This window comes from Puma concolor, chromosome D1, assembly GCF_028749965.1.
Source record: "Puma concolor isolate L17-30 chromosome D1, mPumCon1.1.hap2, whole genome shotgun sequence".
NCBI lineage: Eukaryota > Metazoa > Chordata > Mammalia > Carnivora > Felidae > Puma > Puma concolor.
In genome coordinates, this window is record NC_141676.1 from 30575002 (window position 1) to 30600147 (window position 25146).

General features: G+C 36.6%; 1 protein-coding gene across 1 annotated transcript in view; it reads left to right on the plus strand.

Annotated features, from left to right (window-relative positions):
• The window catches only part of DCDC1 (doublecortin domain containing 1), a 497922-nt gene that overhangs the window by 455204 nt on the left and 17572 nt on the right, over positions 1-25146 (plus strand). The window contains exons 31-37 of the mRNA XM_086677755.1: positions 557-742; positions 2592-2795; positions 4129-4330; positions 7491-7643; positions 8360-8461; positions 13657-13793; positions 15015-15194. Of these exons, the coding sequence (XP_086533881.1) occupies positions 557-742; positions 2592-2795; positions 4129-4330; positions 7491-7643; positions 8360-8461; positions 13657-13793; positions 15015-15194 (1164 nt within the window). The remainder of the gene's footprint in view (positions 1-556; positions 743-2591; positions 2796-4128; positions 4331-7490; positions 7644-8359; positions 8462-13656; positions 13794-15014; positions 15195-25146) is intronic.

Below are 25146 nucleotides of genomic sequence, written 5' to 3' on the forward strand. Positions count from 1 at the left end.
CTCCAATAAGCTGCAATTTTGTTTTTACGTGTTTGTTGTTTTTTAATTGTTATATTTACTTATATCTTTAGCATCATTATGAGCTCATGGGACTTTTAAACATATCTAAAGTGTTCTTTTTGTTGTTCCCCAATTGTCCTAGGTTGGGCCAGTGGACGCTTCTTCATGTTGGTACTTGTGTCTTTTTAACATGACTCCTTTACTCTTGGATGGCTTCTTTTCTTTCCAGGCACTACAGGACATCACTTGCTTATCTTATATATTTCTTGCCCCACATCTGGAACTGGCCATTCCTCCATGAAACCCTGATTCTTGGCATAAATTATACTCATTGATGTTGAATTGTCATTGCCTCTAGTCTTTTTCAGTCAATAGAATTTAGAAATATGTTTCTTAATATAATTATTGGGGAGCAAAATCATTCATTCATGTTGAGATTTCAAATATAGCATTTGGGGATCATATAAATGCTTTATTCGTATTGTAAAGTATTCTACAAAAATGCTATAATAATTTAGATGCCCCTACATAAAAACATCTCTGTTCCTTTTTTTAGGGATACTATTATCTCTCACCCACTGGAAAGAGGAAAATTGTGCTCTGCTTGGCGTGTGGACGATCCATGAGAGCAGAGAAGGGGCTGAAGCAGTCGCTTCCAGGGCTGCCATTCCTCTGTGCCTCTGGCTCCAAGACCCAGGAGCCCTTCTCACGAGGGCCTTTCAAGGTCATCAGTGTGGCAAAGGTGTGTAACGACCTGAGCTCTGCTAATACATGTATGGCATCACTTTGGAAACTTTGACGCATTCATTATCTGCCTTGCACTCAAGTTCATCTCCACTCATCCAATTCATCTTCCTCTGATGCACCTTTACCATTCCACCTGCATTGATTTCCTTTTCCCCATTGTAATTTAAAATACATTGTCTATTAATAGTTCGATACACTCTTTGAAGTTAATTGGGCACTTCTGCGGCTTTAATCATCTACTGACACCTTCCACTGCTCTCTGTGTTGCTTTTAAATGAGGAAGTAACTGCAAATCTTTACTTAGCAGAGCAGCTTTTTTGTCTATATTCACAGGGAAAACTTTTTACTAGTATGGAACATTTCAGGGGGAATTTGACATGTTGTTAATGATTGTTCAGGTTGGATGCCTGAATTCATGCATCCATGTCTAATACTATTTATAGCTTGTGGAGAAAAAAAAATCTCTGCCACTTTCCTGTGATCTTAATTTAAAATGGCACCATTTAAAAAGTCCCCTCCTTCAAGTTGAGAGTAAGATATGCTAAGGGGAACTTACACACCTATATAAAAAGAAGCAATTCCTAAGAGAAGCCTTCTAACTTGGGTGTGCTCTCTAGGGCTTGCCAGGTCCATTTCCAGATATCTTTCCTCTTTCCCCTAAACCAGATACACAGTGCAGGGTGGAGGGGACATGAAGAGTTGCAATAAACATTAAGTGCAACAGTAAATCTGATGGAGAAAAGAAGTCCTCTGGGGAAGTCTGAAGGCATTTGGCTTTGCTTTAATGATGGTGGGGTTAAGGGGGTGGTGGTGAGCTGATTGGAAAGAATCCCCAGTGTTACAGCATCTCAAACAGAATTTTTCCCTCAAAGCAGCATCCTGAGTAAGGTTTGAAAGAGAAAGGTGAAGTGTGATATTCACCACCCTCATTATGGTGTTATGGGATATCAAATAGCTATGTTCTGGGTTAGGAGATCATAGGCAACCCACTGCAAAGCAGAACACTGCTTTTCGGCCTTGCAGAGAAAACAGCGGGTGGGTATCTAGTTAAGGTTGGGTCCTGCCTGTGCTCATGAATTCCTTAGACCATGTTACTATGGAATATCTTATCTTGTTCTCCACCCTGCTTTCTGCATCTGCTCTTTTGTAGTCTTGGGTTCTGCATGCTTTCTATAAGTTCTTATTGCCACGTAGCCCACTGCACAATGTTTCCCGGAATGTATGCTTAGTACATATGGAAGATTGAGAGCCACTCAGGGAGACTTCCCTTAGCCTCCCTCTTACCTCTCTTGACTTGTGGAGTGTTGAGTAATCCTTTCTGCCCTTCTTGTCTTTGCTGCAATAAGCCAAAAGCCGAACCTACACATGTGGCTAAGACTGCACTCATTCCCCTTCCCCTTCTTCAGTCTGCCACCAGGGGATGGGATCATCCTCAAGTTAAAGACCAAGAGTATATCTGTAGTGCCAGCATCCCATCACTTCAACCCCAAGCTTTCTCTGGCCCTGGCATCCTTCTTCCCCAGCTCCTGTCAGGAGAAGGCAAAATAGAAAACAGGAGAAGCCCAGAAACACAAACCAGAGGCCTAAAGTCACCTAAGGACTCCATGACAGGGCTGGGAAGAGAACTGAATTCTGACTCAATGTTCTTCCCACTGTGATATCCAAGACCTATAGCATATGGAGTAAGCATTTCAAAACTTAGATACCACACACATGTATATGCAGATATTTATTAAATTAAGAGATTGAAATATACCAAAGTAACAGAAACTAAAAGAAAAAGCTTGAGTAAACCTCTGTTTTGTTTTGTTTTGTTTTGTTTTGTTTTGTTTTGTTTTAATCAGGCTGATTTATCTTCTTATGAGGCTGAGAAAACGCTAAGTTATTATGAAGAACGTCTATTATCTTTACGGATGAAGACCTGCACACAAGTCGTATCTCATGGTGGTCTAGCAGCTATGCACCAGAAGGCAGTGAAAATAATTGCATACAAAAATGGAGATGGGTATCGAAATGGAAAGTTAATTGTGGCTGAAACATTCCCCACAGTAAGTGGCTATCACTTAAATGTTTCTTGCATCCTCAGAGGTAATGATAATAGTGATTCTTCTGACAAGAAGAAAGCAATGGGATTGAATGATAAATGTCCCTGGCCAGTTTCACTAATTTAAGCTGATGAGATCAAGATCTCGGTTTTCTTAAAGATATTCTTTTTTATTGTACTTCTCTGGATACAGACTCAGAAAAATGAGAAATCAGAATATGGTTTTTAGACTGGCTCCAGAGCAAAGATGTACAAAAGCAGGGGGAAGATAAAGCTACCAGAGTTTCTTCACTCTTGTGATAGACAGAATTCCTTGTTTGTTTGTTTGTTTGTTTGTTTGTTTTTTGCCTTCCTTCCCATTCTACCTTCAAATTGTATGTTATTTGAATTTGCTAAGAGACACTACCTCATTTATCATTCGGAAAAAAATGAGCACTTATTTGTTGACAGCTTATTTCACATCATTCTCAAATTGGAGAAGCAAGAGTTGTGTTAGGAAGGAATATGTGGTTACTGTCATAGAGGCTCCTCCTTATAGTCACGGGAAGGAGGGAGAGTTCAAAAGGCCCAAACCCAGCTTTGTCCTTCCATTGCTTGGTGATTATCTTGTCTATATATTCTGGGCAGTGCCTTTAACAGCATATTTTACAAGCAATGTTAAATATGATATGGAGTTACCCTGGAGACCTCCTTGCAAACACACAAGTACATACCTACTCATTCACTCACCTTTTTGGTTGAATACAAGTGGCTTTTTTATTAAGATATTGTTCAACAAACCAAGCAAGTCACAAAAGTTAGCAACTTCAATATTCACCCTGAGCTCCACAGCTGTATCCTGTAGTTTTGGGCAAAAATGTTAACCTTTCAGCCTGTTTTCCTATCCACAAAATGTAAGTAACAACATGTTTCAGTTTGGGTTTGAAAGTCAACTACTCATTTATTTTAAAGCAGTTCATCAATGTGAAGTGTTACTATTTTATACCTTATAAAGCAACAAAATTGAAAGTGGATCTCTAAGTTGACCACTTCTTAGAAAATAAATACTCTGATGATAAACTATATTAACTGATTCATGATTAAATGTATCAGCTGCTGTGTTAAATTTTTGGAGCTAATTTTCACAGCTTGAGTAAGGACTAATTTTATGAGGTTATATCAGACAATCTAATATAAAAAATTATCTCTACTCAAAGATCAAATCAGTAGTTATTCACCTTTCCATTTCCCCAAATTAAAGGATTTTTTCAAATTTCTAAAATAAGAAGCTCTTCACAATTATTCCCAGCTCTATCCCTTTTTTCTCTAATCATTTCCTTATATTATTTGCTATTAAGCTTCTTACAGAATGTACGGAGCAACTTGGTCTTGCCAGAGCAGCATCCAAAGTTTATACCAAAGATGGAACCACAGTCCTTTCCTTACGTGACTTGGTTTTATGGGCTCTGGATGAATCTTTCATCCAGAGAAACGCTGAGGAACCAAAGAAAGAGGCAGCCTCTGTTGGGACGAAAGAAGCAACTATTAAAAGTATGAAAGGTTGGTTGTATTATACAAATCAGGATTTAGCTGATTCTCCCTATTTTTGTAGTAAAAAAGTTAAATGTGGTTCTTTGATTCAGTCAGCCCTTCTACAATTACAAAAGCACAGAAAGCTACTCTCATGTGAGGTTCTCATATTGCTTTTACCTTGAAGAATAACAAGAAACATTTTTTAAAAGAATATCAATTTGGTGTCAGCACCAAAACAGTCAATAAATTGCCTCAAATTTATAAAATATGTTTGACAGTTTAGCTACTTTATGAGCAGCTTTGTTATTAAATTTGAAACCAGAACCAACTAGAGACCACTTAAGAAAGTGGGGTTTGATCAGTGCAAGCGTGTTGCCCACCAGCTGCCCTAACCTGCCCCTGCCCATCTCCACTGCTTCTCTAAACTCCCAGAAGCTCCAGTGAAAGCACCTGTATTGCAACTCCTAGCACATTGTGTTATAATCATCTGTTTACATCTTTGTGTGTCTCATTTAACTATGTACAACTTGAGGACAGGGACAAACTATGTCCCCAGCAACAGTTTGCTAAATGAAAATGAGTCTTGCTCACAGTGATTCACCAGAGTAATCTCAGCTTTCCATTGTTATACTGAGAGTCATCATTTAAAGCTTAAGAACTTGGGTTTTGGAGTCAGAATACCAGGATTCAGATTCTAGATCTGTCACTTGCTAGCTGAATGATCTTGGGCAAGTTGTTTAAACTCTTGTACCTCAGTTGCCTCATTTTACAAATTTTACACTGATAGTCATGTAAATGTATACTCATTTGGTCTCATAGGTATGAATATGTATTCATAAGAGTATATATGAATAGGAATTTATATATAAATGTGTATGTCGCTTAGAATAGTGCCTGGTTGATGTTGACTAAACATCCAGTGAATAGTAGCTATCATTATCGTATATAGGATTGAGTAGGAAAAACCCACTTTTCCTCCTGGTGTCTCTTTATTCTCACATTCTTATCACATTCACACTTCTGACACCTGATGTGTGGTTCCCCCCCCCCCACACACCAAGCAATTCTGCAACACCAGCTGGATGTCCTATAATTTAAGTCAATTCTGCCACTATCTACCTAGATATAGTATCAGATCCCACAGGTTAAGAGCTTAGTCCCACAGACTGCGCCCCCACCACCTCTCACTTCAGATATCCAGACCTGTGTTTCTGATCAATTGGCTTAAATTGGAAATTCCCATGTTTAAATATTCCTTCAGTTTGATTAATTTGCTAGAGCAGCTCACAGGACTCAAGGAAATGTGTACGTACAGTCTACTGGTTTATTATGAAAGGATGTGATAAAGGATACAGATAAGCATCCAGGTGGAAGAGATGAATAAGATAAGGTATATGGGAAGGAGCCCGGAACTTCCATGTTCTCTCTAAGCCTGCCACTCCTCTCTTACCAGCTCCATGTGTTTACCAACCCAGAAAGTCTCCAAATCTTGTACTTTTGGCGTTTTTATGCAGAATTCATCATGTAGGCATAATTGTCCACTAATTCCATTTCCAGCCTCTCTTCCCTCTTTCGGGAATGAGAGTGGGGTGGAAAATTCCAAGGTTCTAATCATGGCTTGGTCTTTCTGGTGACCAGCCTTCATCCAAGAGTCTGTCATTAGAAAACAAGATACTGCTATCATCCAAGAAATTCCAAAGGATTTAGGAGCTCTGCATCAGGAACCAGAATCAAAGACAAAAAGAATCACTTAGAAAATTACAAGAAATTTAGAAGCTCTCTGCCAGGAACTTGTGGCAAAGACCAGTATATATTTTTTTCTATTATTTCATAATGATATTATTTGTCCTGTTTTCTAATGAGTTTTTAAAATTAATTATGTGACCTTTTAATGCCTAGATGATCATTAAAGCGTTTAGTTTGGCCTTTACTTGGCATATAGATATCTGATCTCTAGGTTCTGGCATATTATAATCTCAAAGGCTCTTCTTTTAATTTTGTATTTAAATTAAGCCCAGAAGTAATGTTATTCATGCTGGACTACTAAAGGGTGTGGCCATCCCTTCCCCTCTGTATTCTAGAGGTTATCCTTGAACAAGCTGGTCTATTAATAGGCTGCCCCCTTTAACTGAATTGTGGCTTATGTTATGCCATCAGTTTGTGTTGAGAAACTTTAAAAAAAACAGGCATCAGTCAAAAACTCAGTATCATGTTTATTATGGAGATGGTGGTTATGGGCACAGGTTCTGGAGGTATATGGCCTGGTTTCTAATCCTGGCTCTGCTGCTACCTATCTATGTGACTAAACCTCAGTTACATTGTAAAAAAAAGGAATGGACCTACCCCAGAGTATCATTCTGAGAATTACATGTGATACTGTATGCAGAGGTCTTAGTGACATGCCCAGCATGTTAGAAGTTCTGAATATTGCTCATTTCTATTGTAGGACACTGTTTGCTCTCTCACAAATAACCCCTTTAGGAAAACCCTGAAATAAATTTATCTCAGATCTCAGGAACCAGGAAAGTTGTATCTTCTGAAGAATTTATGACTCTGTGTGGGCCATATGAACCTTGATATTGTGTTTTCCTCTTTGCTTGGGCCACTGGAATGCTCAGAAGCCAAACTGTGCTTTACCCCTAGCAAATGGAAACACTGTGATTTTCATACCCATTTAATAACAAAAATATTATCTAGCATTTTTTGGATACTTGTCCAATTAATTAGACTGAACACTATTTATTCTAAGCACTTTCCTCTTTTATTTTTCCTTTTAATCTTCCTAACAGCAGAATGAGATAGATACTATTATTCATTTGAAAGATGAGGACACTGAAGCATTTTATCTCTGGCTTTAGCCTAAAAAGGCTTTCCCCCTTTCCTTAGTTTTCTTATATTTTTATTTTATTCCTTTTCAGAGTAGCTATTTTGGTTAGCCACCTCAGATTTCTGTCACAACTAGGTAAAGTGTAAAAAAAGGAATCTAAAAATATATTTACAATCAGAGTAGTTTAAATTATTTGATTGCATATGAAGTTTCTGGTCAAATTTATGTGTTTGCATCTGGTTAGGTATTGCCTATTTAAATCAAGTCATTAATAAGAAAGGAAATCTTTTGAATAAACAAATGAACTTAGGAGGCAAATTTATCCATTGTGCAGTGGTAAATGTGTCATTTGTTTCCTAGAAAACCCAAGAACAAAAGAGAAAACCACATTATTTCCAAAGTCTGTGACATCTGATAGTTTGGATGGTGTAGATAAGTCTTTGCTCACCCTCATCCTCAGAAATCCCATTGCCATCTGGGTATCTTGTGGTGAACCATTTCTATCTCCAAATGGTAAGTTTTTTGTTTTTGCTTGCTTTCAAGCAAGTGTATAAAAGAAAGAGAAATAAATTTTATGCCACCATAAGAAAAGAATTAAATGTGTACAATGTCAACATAATAACATCACATTTATGCACAGAACAGGAGGTCCATCAATTAACACGTGCACAAGGATAGCTATGCTCCTTTATTTGCACAGTTGCCTGTTTTTTCTTACTGGAATGGAGTATTCTGCATGGAAAAATGTCTAATTTAGTTGATAAAGAGATCCTTGGTCTATAAGACTGAGAATAATGGTATACATTAGAAAATAACAAATGAGTTTAATTCACACTGAAGACGACCTGTCTGCACATTTTCATTTTTAAGAATTGCACCCTTTAGGCAGTAGGTGGATGTTTAAAAAATGAATGGTTCCAAGCAAGGCTTTCATCACCTCCAAATAGTTTGTGGAGGTGGAAAATGAAATATGGCTATTGCATATGGTAAATCTATGTAATAAAACAGCACGGTTCTTCTTTTTTTCCCCTCTCTCCATTCCATAAAGAAATGCCTTAAGCCCTGTCATCTTTCAAATGAGGTTTCTTTTAATGACCCTTACCTTTTAATTACTTATTTCTAATTGAATCTATTTCTTGCAGCAGAAAGTTCTTTATAAATTATTGGCTTGCATGATAAATTACTGTTGATAACACAATGCAGGATAAAATATCATGTATTTTTTCTAGCTTTGCAGAAAGTAGAAAAATTAGAAAAACAGAACTGGCTAAGAAAGGACAAAATTTTGGCTGATCTAGACACCATGAAACACAAAATGAGACAGTTAAAAGGTCAGTATGAACTAAATCAAGTATCACCGTGTTTATTTCTAAATGTAACCCCAATTTACTGGTAGTTTTTTCCTACTATTAGATACCAGATGTTTAACTGAGTACCATAAATATTGTGCCACAAAAGTCACTTGAGCCAGTCTAAAACCTAATAATGTATCTTCTAGTACTGATTGTATATTTGTAATCTTTATATTAAAATGAATATCACATGAATTCTAGGTAAATTTTTAAAATTAGGAGACTGTCTGGGTCATATAACCCCTATGGTGGGATTGAAACAGTTGCTGAACTGACATTTTGTGGGCTTTGAAATTAGATCTTAAACAAAACTTTCTGTCTATTCTTTGGGAATTACTGGGGACGAAGTGTTTTGGTTTTTGTTGTTGTTTTGTATGTTTGTTTTTTTCAATAATTTGAGTGAGGAAATACTAAATTCTTCAACGGTCAATGTCACTATCTCAGAAGGGCTTCTTTTTTTCTTGTTAGGCAGCACAAAATATGCTATTCATAGTCAAAGTAATCAATTGGCAATGTTTGTTCTCCTCTTTCATTCTCTTTGTCAATGAATCTTAGGTTCTGGACCTTATACTATTCCTAGCACTTGAGATATCATATGGTTCTTTGGAGAGAAGTAGTGTATTGTGGACTTTAGTCTGGAAAGGAATACATTTCAGGCTCCATAATTTCTATAGCAGGATTTCAACTCCTAAGGATGTGCACTGTGTATTGTTGAAAGCATGTGAATTTTATTTTGATAAGCAACGCAACTACTTGTAAATGCACAAGACGGAGGTCTGGATTGAGATGACTACTATTCAGTTCTTACCAAAAGAATTATTGGGTCTAAATGAAAAGCCTCTATTATGACTGATAACCTCTACTGCTTCAACTACTAGTCATTTTCACTTGAATATCCCATAAGCGTGTCCAAAACTAAAGTTATCATGTTACCACCACTCCAATTACTACCACTTCATTTCTTCGAGCAGTGGATGCCACCACCATCTGCCCAGGTGTTCCATCTTAGAAACCTGGGAGTCATCCTTGGCATCTCCCCCTCTCTCACTTTCTCCAAGCAAGTATCAGTAAGTCTGGTGGCTCCTAATCTATTAAATTTATCTCAAATGAATTCTGTCTTAATCCCCAACCGTATTATCTAAATTCAAACTATTGTCATCTATTCTTTGGATTACTGGAACAGCTTTGTAACTTGTCTCCCTGCTTCCAGTCTTGACAGTAGTTTCTATTCTATGCTAATGACGATGTTCTGAATCTGGAGTGATCAGGCAAAAATACAAAGGTGTCATGGTGCTCCAGGCATAAAACCTTTCAAAGCTCCTTATTATCTTTGGGACGATGAAACTCCTTAGTGTCGCCTTGCACCATCTGGTTCTGTGTGAGTTTCTCTTTTTCCTTGTGCACTCCACTCCACCAGTTGGACTGTTTTTCAGTTCTCCAGATGTATCAGGCACTTTCTTAACTCTGGGCTTGTGGAACAATTTAGTTTCTTCTGCCTCAAGTTTCTCTCTCTCTTGTCCTCTTGGATTGCTTGAACTCATTATATACTTTTCAGCTTACTCGTTGTTCTTCCTAAAAGCCTTCCTTTTCCATGTCAGGAATAATGTGGTTTATCACACCTTGAACTTCCCCTGTGATAATTGTTATCACATTAATATTATTACCTGGTCATGTGACTGTCTTCCCTATGATACATTATAAATTCTACACCCTTCCTGTTTGCTCTGTGAATAGTTGTAGAATGACTGAATTAAAGAATGGTTGGAATTTCAACCATTCACTCCACTGAGTTTTCTTTTTTTTTTTTTTTAATTTTTTTTTTCAACGTTTATTTATTTATTTGGGACAGAGAGAGACAGAGCATGAATGGGGGAGGGGCAGAGAGGGAGACACAGAATCGGAAACAGGCTCCAGGCTCTGAGCCATCAGCCCAGAGCCCGACGCGGGGCTCGAACTCACGGACCGCGAGATAGTGACCTGGCTGAAGTCGGACGCTTAACCAACTGCGCCACCCAGGCGCCCCATGAGTTTTCTAAGGTCTATTCCTATATCAAATTAAATCAATAAAAAGCAACATACTAAAAATAGCACCTGGCAGAGCTGCCTTTACTGTATGCTGATTTTATATCATGTCTTCAGCTTTTATTATAATTAAGTACTAAAAAAGTGTTTAAAGTTCAGTTGGTATCATCTACAATATCATTCTTGACAATAGTCTGTTTGGTCAGATGGTGTCCATTATGGAGGAATCCATTAATGAAATTTCTCTTAGAATTTAGTGCTAAGATAAATCTTGTCTCTACTGACAAACTGTTATATTTTCTGCTATTAAATGTAAATTCAATGCATACTTATAAAATACCTACTCTGAGGACAGGCTTTTCTAGTTGTTGGGCTTAGGAAGATAAATAAGAACAAGTCAAAGTTCAGTTAACTGCAGTCCCTGTTGGATAATGAGCTTCTTGAGGATTGGATGAAAGAGGAGGTATGAGAGGTATAAATAGTGGCTAAGTAGATTATTTTCCATTATTATAGCCATTGGTAAATGCGACACATGTTTATTAAGCATATGCTATGTATAAAGTACTATGCTAAACTGACTTTACATTTCATTTATAAGTATGGTCATTGCTAATATTAATCACGAGTCTAGTAATAACTTTGTAGGGTTTTTATGATTAAGTAACAGATGTCGAGTATTTACTGCATGCGTAGCACATAATAAATACTCGATAAGTATTAGAATAAAAGTTCCTGTGAAGGCAGCCCATTTTCTGACTTGGGGTCTTAAAAACTGATCAATGAAACTAAGAAATGGCAGATTAGGCCAAAGTATCATCTTTGTTACATATAAAGACAATGATGGAGCATTTTATTTAGTGTGAGAGCTAAATGGGTTTGCCAACTAAAACCTCAAGTGAGGTTGACTTACCCTCCCAGCCATAGATAATGCTGAAACAGTGTGGGCCTTTAATCAGGGGAGGGGTATGGGGGATCTGTACAGGTGAGATTTATAGTCTGAAAGAACAGCAAAGCACTCATGTTTTCTAGTTTTCCCCACTAATTGTTAGCTATTATCATTACTTTCCCCATATATCATATGAAATAAAATAGGATATATGGGAAATGTAATAAGAAAATAAAAATTATTTAATCAATACATTTTGCCTGGTTTCAATTTGTATTCTTACCTACATAAATAATAGTTTGTTATGAACATCTTTTCCCGAACCAAAACCTTTTGTGATGAATTTATGTCTCTATGAAAATTATAGTGCAAATGCATTAGTTTTTTTTTTTTTAGAGACCATTAGAAGCAAGTTGACAAAAAACAAATAATGCATATGGTTTTTGCTCTTTTCCTACATTCAAATCCTGGCTCTTAAGAGTGTAAATGATAAACTATTGCTGAGCTCTCTTTAGTTGAGCAAAGTTTTAGTGTTCAAAAGGCACTATAAATAAAATACTTATGTATCATAAATTAATGTTGTTTCCACTTTATGAATAGAGTAGGCTAAAAACTATATTTGCGTAAATTTGCGTTATGTATTTTTCTCGTACCACTGTGGTCTTCTCCAAATCATGTAACTTAATGGCATTGCCACTGTAATTCATTGGCTGACTGGTTCAATTATATTTTCTCCACATCCATAAATTGTATAGAATGCTTATTGGGTACATAGAATTCTGGTTTCTCTGAAAAGTCATTGCTGCCATTTATTTTTATTGCTGGATCTGTTTCCACAAACTTGAGCTTACAAGAACACAAATGCTTTATTCTCTGCAAATACTAAATTATTTTCAAAGAGTTTTGTTTATGGTCATGGTCTGAGAATCTGCACATTAAGACTCCCTTGGCGACAAAATTAAAACCCAACTTTGTGTTAGAATTTCTATTATTTTATCCACCTAAATGTTACTTTCTCAGAGAAGCCTTCTCTGGCAGTTGAGACTAAGCACTGAGCTTAGTGTTACATACTTTCATATAAATGCACTTCTCTGGTGCAGCACAGTTGCAATCAATTATTGGTATAATCATTTCCTTGATATCAGCCTTACCCACCAAACTTGAGACAGGACTAAATCTTGAGCATGTTTGTATTTGCATTATCTAGTGCAAAGCCTAACTGATAGCTAGTGTTCAACATAAGTTTCTAGAAAGAACATGCAAGAGGAAGCATTATTTGTACTTAAAAAGTTTAGAGATCAATATAAGACTCAGTATGAGTTTATCTTCAACATAGAAAAAGAAAACAATTTGATAATTAGTATTTTTAAATTTTTTTTTTTCAACGTTTATTTATTTTTGGGACAGAGAGAGACAGAGCATGAACGGGGGAGGGGCAGAGAGAGAGGGAGACACAGAATCGGAAACAGGCTCCAGGCTCTGAGCCATCAGCCCAGAGCCCGACGCGGGGCTCGAACTCACAGACTGCAAGATCGTGACCTGGCTGAAGTCGGACGCTTAACCGACTGCGCCACCCAGGCGCCCCAATATTTTTAAATCTCTTTTATAACAATTTTAAGTGGACTACTCGTTAAAAGAATGCATATGTTCAAATCAACATACTTATTAAATTATGCCTATTATTCTTTGGAGTACAGTATTCCAACAAATATTTTCTCTTACCACAGCTTTTTAACAACCTAAAGGGCACAGCAGAGGTGTCAGAAACTAATCGTGCTTGCGGGTATTATTAGATAGAAAAAAAGGCCTTCTGTCTCTTGGGTTAATATTATTTTAGAAGTACTTAATCCCCAGGCTGCTAAGCTAATTGTTGGGGAAAGGCTTATTATTAGTGAAGAGAACAAAACATATGTTCCATGACTGGAAGAGATGATGGGCTATATAGGTCATGGATTCTATTTGACTAAATTACCACTGAACCATATCGTGCATGAGAGGCTGGGGCCAGTGTGGAAGTCAGCATGTTATCTTTCTTTTCCATCTGTACAGTGAATATGCATATCCTGGCTGTTTGAAACCTCAAGCTCCCATATGAAGAAGCATTGTTAGATATTATTACCTTAGGCGTCTTTGCTTTTATGATATATTTAGTATTTTAGCCTATGCTCCCAAGTGGAATGATTTATGCGTAGAATGCCAAACCAATTTATTTAAAATCTGAAAGCCCATCTTCGGAAACAACATTACCAGGGACTTCTTTCCCCAGGGCGGCGAGTAGCAGCGTGTCAGCCAGCCGCCATGGTTCCCAACAAAAACCCTGTGCAGCCGGTGGTGATGGAAGGAGGATGGACCGAGAAGACTCAAGAGGAAATTAAACTCATGGAGCTCATAAGACATACAGAGGTGCGTTCTTCAGGACTCCAGACATTAAAGACTGCCTCTTTAATAAGGTTTTAAAAGTATAGTATTGAATTTTAAAATTACGCTATTAATATATCCTCAGCATCTGGTCTGTTATGACCACATAAGCATATGCCAAGCATTGAGTTGGCATTTGGAGAGTAGTTATCTAAAAGACAGACAGCTCATAGGAAAGTCTGTTTTGTTTGAATGGAGACCAGAAATTATGACCTTAGCAAAGAAGAGAAAAAGGCCCAGTGGATATGTACAAAGGTAATTATAATAAGTGTAGCCAAGTTGAGCCTTATGGCTTCATTGCTCATCACTCCTAAGGGTATGTCTCAATATGTAAAAAGAGCAAGGAGCAAAATACTAATTGCAATGGAGACATTCAGAAGTGAGGAATTCAAAAAGCAGTTTCAGTCCAATTGGTTAATCAGTCAGGATTGCCAGACATAAAAAAAGTCGAGAAGAGAAAGGTCAGCTGTTGAGAGAGGACTGGGGATAGAGACCTGGGAAAACTTTTTGCTTTGTGAAGTTTTTCATCAAAATGATATGTTCTTATTTAATAGGGTTTCTCAAATCGTGAAATGTGTTCAATCTAAATCTTAGGCGTGTGCCCAAGTCAAGGTTACTAGAAAAAAAGAAATTGACATTGCTAGAAATATGACTTCTTGCCAAGCTGAGAAGGATAAATCACTGACCAGGGAATGAATGCAAAGCATTGAACTAGGACATGCTTGAAGTGGGATGAAAAGCTGCCTGGCAGGGATCTGGCAAAGTATAAGGGTGGTTGCTGTATTTTAAAAGACAGAGAGTAAAGACTCAAACAACAGTCATGCACATTCCCTGAAGCATTTCTTGGTTAAAGAAAATGATGTTGTGATTCTAATCAAAAACTCATTTGTTAGATGCAGAGAAATTGCTCAGTAGGAGAAACACCACACAGAAATCCAAAAACACATCTCTATTCATTTCTCCAAATTATAAATGAAAGTTAAGTGTTTTGCCAAAATAAATGCCTTATTATTATTACTCTAATTGTTCTTATTGCCTTTGATGACTCATGGAAGCAAGGGGGATTTAAGAAGATTCCGTGACAGGAGAGGGTAATGCACTTCCTAGAATTTTTAAAATATAATTTACAATTATAAGGTATTTCTGTTTTCATCACATCCTTCATAAACATACTAACCAGGCAATTCTCTGGGCTTTTCTTACCAGGAGCACCTTTCTGCAGTTCAAGAACTGCAATCCAAAAGAAATTCTACAGTTGAAACTAAACGTATAGCACTCGTTCAGAGCAGGCTGTACAAGCAGCCCAATGCAAAACGAGTCTGGATTTATCCAAATGGAGGCAGACCTGAAGATGGTACTTACGCCTGGGGCAAAACTATTTCAGAGGTAAATCTAGTGTAAGAGGAGATCGCTTCATTGGCCTGGATTCAAATTTTGAATTCAAATTCAAAAATTTTTAAATTTTTTTTTTTCAACGTTTATTTATTTTTGGGACAGAGAGAGACAGAGCATGAACGGGGGAGGGGCAGAGAGAGAGGGAGACACAGAATCAGAAACAGGCTCCAGGCTCTGAGCCATCAGCCCAGAGCCTGGCGCGGGGCTCGAACTCACGGAGCGCGAGATCGTGACCTGGCTGAAGTCGGACGCTTAACCGACTGCGCCACCCAGGCGCCCCTTGCTCGGGCATTTTTAGATTGTTAGATTAGGCGAATTATTTTATCTTTCTGGACCTCATTTCCTCATCTGTAAAATGGGAGTAATACTTTCCTCACAAGGTTGCTATGATGATTAAATGGGCTTGTATGTGTGAAAAATGTGGAGCTCAATGCTGTCTGACACGTGTGTGAATCCGAATATGATACTTGACCAGCAGAGAACAATGACAGTTAAACCCGCTGTAGCCAAAGAGTAAAATCTTAACTTCAAAAGCATAAATCGTTTTCCTGTTGTGTTTAAATCCTGGTTCACAAAAACGTGATTTTTTTTTTCCCCACCAGGAATTATTCACTAGATATGTTTTCTGTAGCGCAAACAACAGTACTCTTAGAGAAAATCTATCATATTCTTACTACCCAGAGTACTGGGACCATGGCAAACTTTCCACTTTCCAAAGTTAAAACATTGACTAAGGAAAGGAGAAGTAGCAGTTCATTTATTTTTGTAATATCAAGGACATAGTCCTAAAATTTGACATTTTGCTTTAGTCTCTAAATAAAAACTATAGGTAGCTAACAAATGGATTTTGAGAGACTTTTAAAAAGTTTTGCAGTGGTATGTCAGATAATTGGCTTTTTATTTTGTGAAATGTTTTCATATAATTTTTCTGGGCCAAGAGGAAGTCATACATAGATGAGATGTCAGCAGGGGTTGAAGGGTAAGGGGAGACAGTGCAATAGACTGACGGGGGTGGAGTTCATGGAGGCTGATAAGGGCACATAGAATAGGAGGTGCACCTGGGAAGAGTTCTGCCCCTGAGGACTGGAGTCTCAAAATGAGACTGGGACTAGTCCTTTGCGCTGGGGACACTGAATAATAACTGCAAAAGCAGAAGTTGACAACCAATTTGCTCTACTTGAGAGAGAAGAGATAAATATGTAGAAAGCGTATTGAAAACTAGTAATACAAGCAAAGGAACTTCATACACATGGGGGGGGGGAAGAAAGTGATTATTGTTTTTTAAAGAGCAAAATCGGGGCGCCTGGGTGACTCGGTCGGTTGAGCGTCCGACTTCGGCTCAGGTCATGATCTCACAGCTCCTGAGTTCGAGTCCCGGGTCGGGCTCTGTGATGACAGCTCAGAGCCTGGAGCCTGCTTTGGATTCTGTCTCCCTCTCTCTCTGCCCCTAACCCACTCACATTCTGTCTCTGTCTCTCTCAAAAATAAATAAACATTAGGAAAAAAAATTTTTTTTAAAAAGAACAAAAGCTTTTTCAATAAAAAACACCTTAGAAAATGTTCTATAACAAAGCTGAAATGTTCCTTCCTTGCTAGTTTCTTAAAAATTTTGAGTTCATACTGTAGGGGCGGCTCAGTGGGTTAAGTGTCCGACATCAGCTCAGGTCACGATCTCGCGGTCCATGATTGAGTTCGAGCCCCATGTGGGGCTCTCTGCTGACAGCTCAGAACCTGGAGCCTGCTTCAGATTCTGTCTCCCTGTCTCTCTGTTCCTCCCCCACTCACACTCTATCTCTCTCTCTCTGTGTTGCTCAAAAATAAATAAATGTTAGAAAAACAAATTTTTTTGGTTCATACCTAGAATGCCACACCTTAAAATGCACTTCACCATTGCAAGTAGAACTGATACATTAATGAGGGAATAGGAAGTGATTAATAAATAGATAAAGGGTAGAGTGGGGGTGATAGGATTAAAGATAGTTTATCAGACTCAGAATAGCAAAACAATTTTTTTAAAATTACATATATCCACTGGAGGAATAATTTTTTGATTTCTCTGACTTTCATGTAGCATGTAAAAGATACCCCATTTATGGGGTGATATTTTTATTATTCCATGATCATATATAATCTCTTATGAACTTTGTATATGAAGGGCATTATGCTAGATGCTGTAAAATATTATTTTAATTTATGTATGTGAAATGATTTTGAACATTTAATAGTGTAGTGTAATTGACAAGTTAGCATCAATTGTAATGGTAGCAGTAGAAAGAATAAAATAACACATGGTCTATGTTCTCATCAAATCAATATTTCGAATTGGCAACGCATTTGAAAATATGTCAAGGTTTATTTGAGTGTGTAGAGAAATGATCACTCTCATGTTGAGGGATGTACAACTTGTTGGCAATACATATCATAAAAAAATGTACTTCTAGAACTTTATCCCAGGGATATTTTTATGAATTTATGCAAAGATTGTTTGGTAAGGGTATTTATCACAGGGCTATTTATAACATAGATAGATAGATTAGAAATAATTTAAATAGTCATCAATAGGGACTTGGTTAAATGAATTATAGTACATAGGATAGAATATTATAACTCAATTAAAATGAACTTTGGAAAGAATAATGACAATAATGATGTTCCAGGCTAAGTGAAAGAAGCATAACATAAAGCATGTGGAGTTGGATTCTATACATACACATGCATACACTTAGAATACTTCTATTTTTGGAAGTATTTATCAAATGGTCTTATTGTTGGTGACCTAATAAAAGTGGTATTTCTTTCTTGTGCATTTTCCTCTGTGCTCTATATTTGTTATGATGAATACAGATTGTAAGAAAATGTATTAGCTAAGGGATCTGACATTCTTCTTAGAGAAATACTAACAGCATGTTATAAAGGTCAAATTAGCAGTTCAGGCAGGAAGTTCAGTAGGAGTTCAGAGGAGGGGAACACTTCCCACCTGGGGTGAAGGAGAAAAGCTCCACAGAAGAATCAATCAGGACCTCTGATGAAACTTGAGAAATGGGTAAGATTCAGTATCTTAGGCAGAAAAAGCATTAATAAGGATGAGGGGCACTGAACACAAAAGTATGGTTGTTAGAATTCAAAAATTAAATACATAGTTCCAGTACATAGATGGTACTTGGGCAGAGAAATACAGAAAGATATATACAACTGGAGAGATTGTTTAAAAGCATATGGTGGACCCCACATGCTATCTACATTAGTCTACTTGGGGTGCCATAACGAACATCATAGACTGGGTGGCTTGAACAACAGAAACTTACTTCTCAGAGTCCTGGAGGCTAGAAAGTCCAAGATCAAGGTGTCAGCAGGGTTGGTTTCTGAAGGACCCTCTGGTTTGAAGATGACCCCCACCTCACCACTATGTGTTCTCACACAGCCTTTCCCCTGTACATGTGTGGAGAGAGAGATCTCTAGTTCCTCTGCCTCTTCTAATAAGGCCACGGTCCTGTCATATTAGTGCCCAACATTTGTGACCTCATTTAATCTTAATTACCTCTTTAAGGAACTTTCTCCAAATGACTTTTGAGGAGGACATAATGTGGTCCATTACACTATCCCAGACCAAAGTGTTTTAGCCACCAGTCGTCTCTGAATACATTCATGACATGGTATAAACAGTGTTTTACAGAGACTAATGTGGTCTCAGTATGTAGAAAGATACTTAGGAAATGTTTAGAAAGTTTCTGCATATTATTTCTTCCTTTGCTTTATTTTTTTAAAATAAATCTCTTTCCTTATCTTTTCCATACTGTCTGTTTTTGTATTTGGAGACCTGCATGAGATCCTTTGTGATCCATTAGAAATGTATCCATTCAAGCTATCAGGCTGTAAAGAATACTTCTGGAGAGTGGACTCTGTGTGAAACAAATAGACAACAGGAAGTGTAGGGCTCAGATTTCACTGGGGAGTCTGGCTAACACCACCAGTTCCAAAGAAACTCAGCTTCAATGGTTGGTACTTTTACCAGAGAAATGAGGAACAGAACACATTTCAAAGTGCTTCACTCTACTTTCTGTAATAAAACCCCCAGATGGTATTTGAATCGCATCTAATGCAGACTTTTTCTCTGCTGCTTTCACTGCTGTGGCTATTCTGGATGATTTAACCACATTCTTCCTACCCACTCTTTGAACATTACTAGAGCAACCCATCTCCAACTGGCGAAGGCTCATCTGTCATCAGTGCACTAAGGTGGCTCCCTCTCCAGGGTTAGTGGCTCTTTCTTCAGAGCCGGCATCTCTCTCTGATTTATGATTGCCCAGCCCCTCTTTCTATGGTCCTGAAACATTTGTCTTCTCCACCCCTACAACATCTCTTTGATTCTACAGAATCTCAAAACCAGTGTGTTTTCTCTCAGCCAAATAGTTCTTGATGCAGAAGTGGAAGCCAAAAGAATGAGAAACAGGTCCTTCTGATTTGTAGAGGCGAGGACCTCATGCCTGCAGGGAATATGCACTTGTTCTGTGATGCCCACGCGCCCAACCCTGAGAATAATGGCCTATGAAAACTAAGCTCACAAGATAGATTGTGGGTGAGGAATTGTGCACAGAACATTGTTCCTTTATTATGAGCTTTAGTTATTGCAAAAATTATGAACATACAATTTAGATTACCCACTGTAAAGAAGATACGTGAATAAGTTTAGATACATTTGGAAAACTAAGAATTAATAGTGTCATTGAAGGTACTAAGCTGACTAGATATTTTAGAGCCTTTCTGTACTGAAAATGCCTTATTTTCACATTTATTTTAAAAATGTTTTTGTGAACTCATTAACTTTGTCTCATGTAGATAGATCTTTATGAAAACCAAGTGAAATACTTATATATTTAATTCACATTTTGCACTTAGTATATGTTTTTATTAAATAACGTTCATTTTTCTGATTATAAACAGAATCTCAGTAAAATAGTCACATTTTAGTAGTAAAGTAAGGGAAAATGTAAGGATTACCTTTATGTAAGTTCTTTTCAAGCTGCGGAAGTTTTTCCCAGAAACCTATCCATACATATTTCTAGGACAGCTCCTCATTGCTCCCAACCCAGATAGAAACCCAATTACCATATTTGTTGGTTGTTTTAAAGCTGAAAAACAAAATAACTTCTATGGGCTGAATTGTGCACTCCCTCCCCAAATTTTTTTGCTGAAGCCCTAACCTCCAGTGTGACTTATTTAGAGATATGGTTTTCAGGAGACAATTAAGGTTGAGGCCTGTGGGTGGCTCAACAGGTTAAGTGTCCAACTCTTGGTTTCGGCTCAAGTCATGATCTCACAGTTCATGGGTTCAAGGCCTGAATGGGATTCTTTCTCCCGCTCTCTCTGTCCCTCCCCTACACACTCTCTCTCTCAAAAGTAAATAAACATTAAAAAAAAAAAAGGAGACAGTTAAAGTTAAATGAGGTCATAAGTGTGGGGCCCTAACCTGATAGGATTTGTGGCCTTTGTAAGAAGAGGAAATGAGAGCCCATTCTTCTCCCACCATGTGGGGACACAACAAAGAGCCAGGAAGAGAACTGTCACCAGAAACTAAATTGGCCACTACTTTAATCTTGGATTTCCCAGCTTCCAGAACTGTGAGAAACAAAATTATGTTGTTTAAGCCACCCAATGCATGATATTTATCTTGGCAACTTTGAGCAGACTAAGACAGTGACTATTGTTATGGAAAATTTAGAAAAATCCAAAGAAAAACCATATGAATCTATTGTAATATCTATGATTTTTTGATTATTTTAATAACATTTCTACTGTTTTCAACTTACATAAAACATATGGTCACTGTATTAAAATTAGAAAAAGAAAAAAATGCCAAGAAGGAAATGAAAATTCTATCACCCACAAATAACCATAGTTATAACTTTAGTGACTATATTTCTATGGTTACTATACAGTTATAATATTTTTTGCCATTGAGATCTTAGCAGATCACACAATATATATAATTTTGCAGCCTGCATTATTCACCTAACAAACTAATGTGATTTCCCGCCCACATATTTAACATTCCTTAACAAAAGAATTATTTTCAATGGCACCATAATCTTCTATCAAATAGGCAGATTATTATTTATTCATTCATTCAGTTTTCTGTTGTTTTCCATTAGGTTGTAATTTTTTGCTGTCATAAAGCATGCTCCGATGAATATATACATCTGTATTTAATTTTCTGATTATTTCCCCTAAATAACTTCTTAGTAAGATTGCTAGGTCAAATTATGTAAACATGCTTGAGAATTTTGATAGCTATTGCCAAAGCATTTTCCAGGAATATTTCAGGAGTTTATGCTCCCACAAATAGTGAATGAGAGCTTCTACCTACTTGTGGTATACATGAGGTTTCAGCAATGCTAAATGCAGCCATTTAGAAACATATTTGTGGGTTTGACAGGGAATTTTATATCCATGTTTTAATTTGTATGTCTTTAATTACTTGTATAAGTGATTTTGATTTGATTTATCATTTATTAGTCATCTGTGAATTTCTTGTTAAATCCTTTGCTATTTTTCTATTGGAAGTATTTTTCACACTGATATGAATTTTCTTTTTCTTAAAGCAATAAGCAACATCTAACTTTATCAGATTTAGTGTAACAAATTTCCAATTTGCCACTGTGTCTATGGGTTTTTTCAATGTACAGAATTATTATATTTTAAAAGTTCTTTGTTTTTAAATGTTCTGATAGTCTTTTACTATCCTAAGTTCATATAAAGATTCATCTGGTTTTCTTCAAATTTTTTATCATTTTATTTTTCTCTTTTACTTTTAAACTGTGTGAAACTCCTCGTGTAAAATTTGAGCAAAGTTATTTCTCTGCTATATTTGTTAGCGTAAAATTATCTCAGCCCTACTTATGGACTAATCTGTTTTTGTTCTCCCAACTGAGCTGGAATGCAATCTTTATAATAAACTAATTCTTATTAGCTTCTGCTCTTAAACAATCCAACATATCTAATACTTCTAGAATTATAATAATTCTATATATTTTTTCTTATATTTTAATATCTGAAAGAAGTTGCTTATTGTTCTTTGTTTTCAAATTTTACTTGAATACCCTTGTATATTGATTCTTATAGATGAATTTTGAAATTACAGTCCAACACTCTAAAGTCATCCTGCAGGGTTTTGACTATAGTTGTGTCAGGCTATTAATTAATTTCATAAGAATCAGTCTTTGCAGCCAGATTGAATTCTGTGGCATTGTTTTATATATGTGTGTAAGCATATATAAAAAATATATATGTATCTTTTTTAGTCCTTCAGTAAAATTTTATAATTTTTTATAAGGGTCTTGCATTTGAAAATAATTGTCATTCCTAATTGGTTTTGCTGTTAGGATAGATTTCCCCCCACTATATTTTCTGAATGCCTATTTTTGTGAACAGGAAAACTATCACTATTTTATAATTTATTTTGTCCTTGGCCACTTTATTAAACATTTTTCTCTTATTATTAATCTTTTATTTGATTCACATAAATTTTCTAAGAATAAAATCATATTAAGTCCACATGATGGTGATTTTGTCTATTTTTTAAGACATGAATTATTTTTCTTATTCTGATTTTAAGTTTTATTGTATTGGTTATAATCATAAAAATGAATGTTCTTAACAAAGGAAAACAGAGAAAAAGGGCATCTCTTGCCCTCATGAATAAATAGACAGTTGGAATGCTTGGTTTTTCTTTCCTTTCCCATGTCCCTTTCTGATGATGCTTTGCATTTTTTTTTCTCGATGAAGATTAAAATTTTTAATTCATTTATTTTCTGACCATTTTTTGTAGCAGTTGTATCATGTTCTAGTGGTCTTACTGCTTAGTATTATTCATTTCACATTATGACTTTCCCATAGTGAAGGAATTTCATTCATTTCTTAATAATCTGAAATGTATGTGAGTGATATGTTTTCCTAGTTTTTGTGTACATGAGGATATCATTTGTTTCCTATAACCAAAAGTAATAATTAAGCTGGATATAGAATTCTTATGTTAAAACATTTTCTCCTAAAAACTTCATATTTTATCCCATTTTCTTTGACATTCATTGTTGCAGAAAACAGATCTAAATATAACTGAACTTTCCCCCATGCCTATAATTCATACTTTTCAATTCAGTTATATTTAAATGTTAGTCAGTTTTTCATTAACTTTGCTATATTCTGAGTTAGCCTATTTGATCTAAAGACATGGGTCTTTGGAACAGGAAAGTTTTCTTCTTCTTCTTCTTCTTCTTCTTCTTCTTCTTCTTCTTCTTCTTCTTCTTCATAGTTGCTTAAGTTTAATTTATTCTGAATTCTTCTCCAGTACCACCAATAATGTATAGGTTTAATATCTGATGTCTTGACACTCCAGATGTTTAACTTTCCTCTCAAAAATTTTATGTCTTATGCTTTCACTATATGCTGTGAGGTTTTCTCAACTTAGTCCTCCCTAATACTGATTTGATTTTCTATAATATTCAGTCTGTCTTCTGCTTTCAAAACAGATTTTAATTCTACCACTGAGTCTTTTGTTTCCATACCTTCTCTCCTCTTTTCATTTAGCTCTCTACTTACCCTAGCTTGAAACACTGTTCCTTCTCTTACTAGCTGTGTGATCTGAGTTAAGATATTTAACCTCTGTTCTCCATTTTTGTCATCAATAAAAGGAAGATAATAATTATTTCCATAGAATGAAACAAGATTGTCCTTAGAAACTTTTAGAAAAGTTTCTATGCCATAGAAATGTCCCAATAAATGTTAACTGCTATTATTGTTACCTTCGTCGTCATCATCATCATCATCATCATCTCTGCCGCATCTCAGCAATACTTCTTTTCTTTAAATTGCTGTCATCTCATTTCTCTGTGTGTTTGTGTGTGTGTGTGTGTGTTTATGGAAGTCAAATTTTATTGAATTTGGGGAAAACCCAATACAGATATTCTCTAAAATGTATTCCTGCTGTAAATCTTTTTCCAAATCTTCACCTTGAGGACTGTGTAAAACATAGAGTTTTCTATGTTGTAGAATACTTTCATAAGCCTCATATGGTTGCTGTTGTTAATTTTTTTTATCTATGCCTCCTTGTACAAGGAGAGATCTTTTGACAGAAGACAGGATAGATTAGTTCTCTTTGTTTCCCGTACATTTTTACTTGGGATCTCTCAGGATCCTCTCCTAGATCTCAAGTCACAGAGCTGGTTCATATGCTCAGGATTGAGTCAAATTGCTGCTGATTGGCTGTTGCCTAGCAGGAGGGGTAGGTAAGAATACTCTCCCACTGCTCTATTCTATCTACAGAAGGGAATGTATTCTTGGGTAATTTTAATTATTATTCAATTCATTCATCCCTTACCCAAAGTAGTGGGTGTGAAAACTGCACTTTCCAATTGCATCGTTTCATCACTGTCTTGTCTTGCTTCATATTATTGATTCATTTCCCATATACAAGATGTCATTATGTGCCTAGTTCTGCTCCCTGCCAGGCTACAGTGTTGTGAGTTGTAGTCCCTAAATAGATCTATAAAAAGGAGTATTGGTTGTGGGGCACCTGGGTGGCTCAGTCGGTTGAGTGTCTGATTCTTGATTTTGGCTCAGGTTATCATCTCATGGTTCATGAGATCAAGCCCCACATTGGGCTCTACACTGAACGTGGAGCCTGCTTATCTCTCTCTCTTCCTTTGCCCCTTCCCTGATCATGTGCTCTCTCTCTCAAAAAAAAAAAATTAGATGTATTGGTTATGATTTAGGGCTCATGTGGACCTGGCTCCTGCATTTTGGAGGAACAAGTGTTAGGTAAAAATCATGCACGCAAGTGTGTAGAAACCTCTAATTTTCCCCTTACTTGCTTTTATTATTCTGTCTTAAAGTCTTATTCACACTTTCATGGAATTGCCCTTAGGGGTCTGGCAACATGTTGACTAAT